Source organism: Neolamprologus multifasciatus, chromosome 3 (assembly GCF_963576455.1).
Source record: "Neolamprologus multifasciatus chromosome 3, fNeoMul1.2, whole genome shotgun sequence".
Classification (NCBI taxonomy): Eukaryota; Metazoa; Chordata; class Actinopteri; order Cichliformes; family Cichlidae; genus Neolamprologus; species Neolamprologus multifasciatus.
The window spans coordinates 5584399-5587717 of NC_140441.1; the positions used below are offsets into that span (position 1 = coordinate 5584399).

Here is a 3319-nt window from a genome sequence, read left to right on the forward strand (position 1 = left end):
ACAGACCAAATCTAAAAATACTTTTAATCAGCAGTTCGAAAAGTTCTTCACTTAAACAGCAGCCAATCGGAAAAAAGCTGCAAACCACAGGAAGGCTGAGAACTCTGGCCTTCTTCATAACGCTCCGATGTCTTAGACTTTCAAACCACTGAGCTCAAACTGAACGTCGTTACAGATCATATGATGAAAAAGATAGGACACCTTTTTTAAAAAGATCTCTTTGCGTGAGCATTTAGTGGAGTGATACCACAAAGTAGCCTAAATATGATCCACAGAAAAAAAATCTTGTCAAGTCATGGTCAACACTAAAATACACCAGCTCATGTTATTAGATACATGCAGTGTGATTTCTGGTCATTTCTGTGTTGGGCTGCTTCAGCCACTGTTTATTTTAGCTGATATTTTTCAGATGAGGTTTAATTTTGTTTTGCTTTGTTTATTTATGTGAATAAAACCCTGGCTGAGATAATACAGCACAGATGCCCCATGAAGCATCATTTAAAAAAACTAAATGTTAGTAAGTGTCACCAGGTTCCTGCAGCTCTATGATCATCTTTCCTGTTCATAAATAACAACAGATATTAAAGCACAAGGTACCAAAGAGACACACACTTTGTAACACTAGATACACTTTATTATTAGCTCTGTGATGAGAAATCTTGCTGTAGCAGGAGCAGGAAGTAGCTGCTGTGGTTATACATGCACATCATACAAACATATAAATAGACGCTCTAATGCATTAGAAACTGTTCAACAACAAACTGTTGTTCCATCTATGTAACTCATAAAGTGAAGTTAAAGAGTTTTGTACAGATATTAACTGTCCCGTGAGGACTGATTAGATCATGAGCTCACTCAAGACTATTAGTTTGAACTGTGAATCTGGTTGGGTGGAGGCAGACATGTAGAGGCCACAGCTTATGTCCTCTTCAGTGTAGTCACAGTGGTGGCTGCTGCTGTTAGAATAATGTGTGAGCGCAGCGGCCATATTGTTCAGGCTGACTGTGGATCCAGAGGTGTAAACAGAATTAAGTCATGCCAGAAAAGTCTGGGTGGTTGCAAAATTGTATTTATGACACACAGAAACAAGAATTAAAAATTAAAGTAAAAATTGTAATATTTAAAATGAATCTGCTTTAATTTTTATGATGATTTCTGTAAAAACTGAGTCTAAAATGTGAAATGATTGGATTATTTAAACCTGTTTTTAATGCTCTAAAACAGCTTCTCTTTTTAACCTCTGTCGGGGTCTTTTGTTATGTTTTTACCTTTTTTTGCTCTGATTTTGAGACCATCAGATTAAATAGTTCCTTTTCTCCGACCTGATGAAACTGTGCTGCATCTTTGCATTATTACATAGTAATGATGATGTAAAGTGCATTTGATCCGATTTAATTGACGTAATTTGAATGAGAAAAAATATTTTGATTTTGTGTTACATCAGCAGGATATGTGAACACCCTAAAAGCTGAATAGACAACATGAACACTGAAGTTGTCTGTGTGGGAGTGGGTTTGTGCTGAGCTCAGTACAAACTCCTGTGGTTAATCAGGACCTGGAATCCCTGACACTGGTTTCACTGAACTCATCTGACTCTCAAAACAAATGTAAATCAACATTTAATAAAATGTCCTTAAAGCTCATTGATTTAACTTGTTGCTGTAACAGTGTCCACTTCCTCCTTCCTTCTCTTGCTATTGTTGTTTGTTTGTTGGATGCTGGTCCCCACTGATACTATTCTCTGGCTCACCTGATCCCGAAAAGTCTTACACTCCATGAAATGTTGAGTTGATGTCTGAGCTCTTTTCTTTACAAGGTTTGCCTTGTTGCTGTCGCTGCTCTCACTCTTCTGGTCTGTTTGCTTGTTCGTTTGGATCATCGACTCTCCTGGACATCCTTCTCACCTGAGCTCGAAAAGTTTTACAGAGGAAAAAGTAAACCAGAGGGTCCAGACAGATGTTGAAAACTGACACCATGATGGCTGCCTCCTTCAGGTAGAACATTACTGAACCAACAGAGCAGCTGTTCCACAGAAAAGCATAGGGAAGTCGAACCAGGTGAAAGGGGACAAAACAAACACAGAAGATGCTGACCAGCACCAACATGTTCCTGCGAGACTTCACCAGCTTCTCAGAGGAGGCCAGCTGCCTCTGCTGTGCCTGCAACACCCTGCGGGAGGTGCTGTAGTAGAAGAAGACCAGGAATATGGACACCAACAAGAAGATGATGGTGCAGATGGTTTGGAGGATTTTGAAGAACAGGCTGATTGATACACTAAAGAGGGCCCCACAGTGGCTGGGGGTAAACGTCAGAGGTTTCTGGGTGATGAAAAAGACGATGGCGTATGTAATTGATGGAGCCAGAAGACAAACCCAGGTTACCATGGAGATGATGTGCGCAGTTCGCAGTGACTGCAGGACATGAGTTCCTGAAGGATGGACGATCTTCAGATACCTGAAGAGAGAAGACAGAGGAGACAGTAGATAACTTCACGAAGCAGTCACAGTGGTACCATATTCGCAAAGGTCATTATCAAGTTAAAATGAGATGTCTACACCTTGATCAGGAATGCAGGGTTTTTAGTCATTAACACTGTCATGAACTGTAGTGGGAAATCAGTAGAGGTCCTTTACCTGTTGGCAGCGATATAACACATGAATATGATGCTGGCATAAATGTTGACATAGACAGTAGAAGCTCCAAAGCTGCAGTAGAGCCTTCGAATGATGAGTGAATTGCTACCACAGTGGGCGATGCGCAGTGGCAGAGAGAGGCAGAGCAGGAAGTCAGCAGCTGTCAGGTTCTTCAGGTAGACCATCAAACTGTTTGACGCCTGCTGCTGAGCTTGACCAATGTAAAACCTTAGGATGAAGCCATTGAGGAGTAAACCCACCTGAATATGACACAGAAAGGATGGGAGAACATCACTTCGGTACATACAGTACTTTGAGAACCTTAAAGCAATTTCTAACCCAGCACTGAAGATTAGAAACTTACCAGAAACACCAGACTGTAGACCAGTACAAAGAAAGTGTTGAGTGATGGGACAACTGGGTCACAGGTCTGGTTGAAAGATGAAGTCATGTTTTTTGAGTCAGCCATGCTTCTTCAGCTGAAAAACAAATCCACTTTATTCTCTCTTTGAACAGATTTACCATCATAGTCTAATTTTATTGTTAAATAAAACAAAGTCAAACTCATTTTAAATATTGTTTTGAGCTCTACATCTCTTTTTAAGACAGTAATTTTAATACATGGAGCTTTCTGGGGGAGTTTGCTGACAGTTTGACTAAATTCAGTTCACAACAGTTGTCTCAGG

General features: G+C 40.3%; 1 protein-coding gene across 1 annotated transcript; it reads right to left on the reverse strand.

The window, feature by feature from the left end:
• Window positions 1-617: 617 nt before the first annotated feature.
• On the reverse strand, window positions 618-3084 carry LOC146521242 (P2Y purinoceptor 14-like). Its single transcript, XM_085146706.1, has 3 exons — window positions 2998-3084; window positions 2634-2893; window positions 618-2490 (listed from the first exon to the last, which is right to left on the reverse strand). The coding sequence occupies exons 1-3, from the start codon at window positions 3082-3084 to the stop codon at window positions 1842-1844; spliced, it is 996 nt and encodes a 331-aa protein (XP_085002832.1). The 3' UTR covers window positions 618-1841.
• Window positions 3085-3319: the final 235 nt, after the last annotated feature.

What these genes read in the sequence shown, in the direction of transcription:
- LOC146521242 (XM_085146706.1), bottom strand. Translation starts at nt 3,084, where the DNA reads ATGACTTCATCTTTCAACCAGACCTGTGACCCAGTTGTCCCATCACTC. An exon ending in TCTACAGTCTGGTGTTTCTG is followed by an intron (nt 2,894 to 2,997) that starts GTAAGTTTCTAA and finishes TGTCATATTCAG; the next exon opens with GTGGGTTTACTCCTCAATGG. An exon ending in TGTTATATCGCTGCCAACAG is followed by an intron (nt 2,491 to 2,633) that starts GTAAAGGACCTC and finishes GACTGCTTCGTG; the next exon opens with AAGTTATCTACTGTCTCCTC.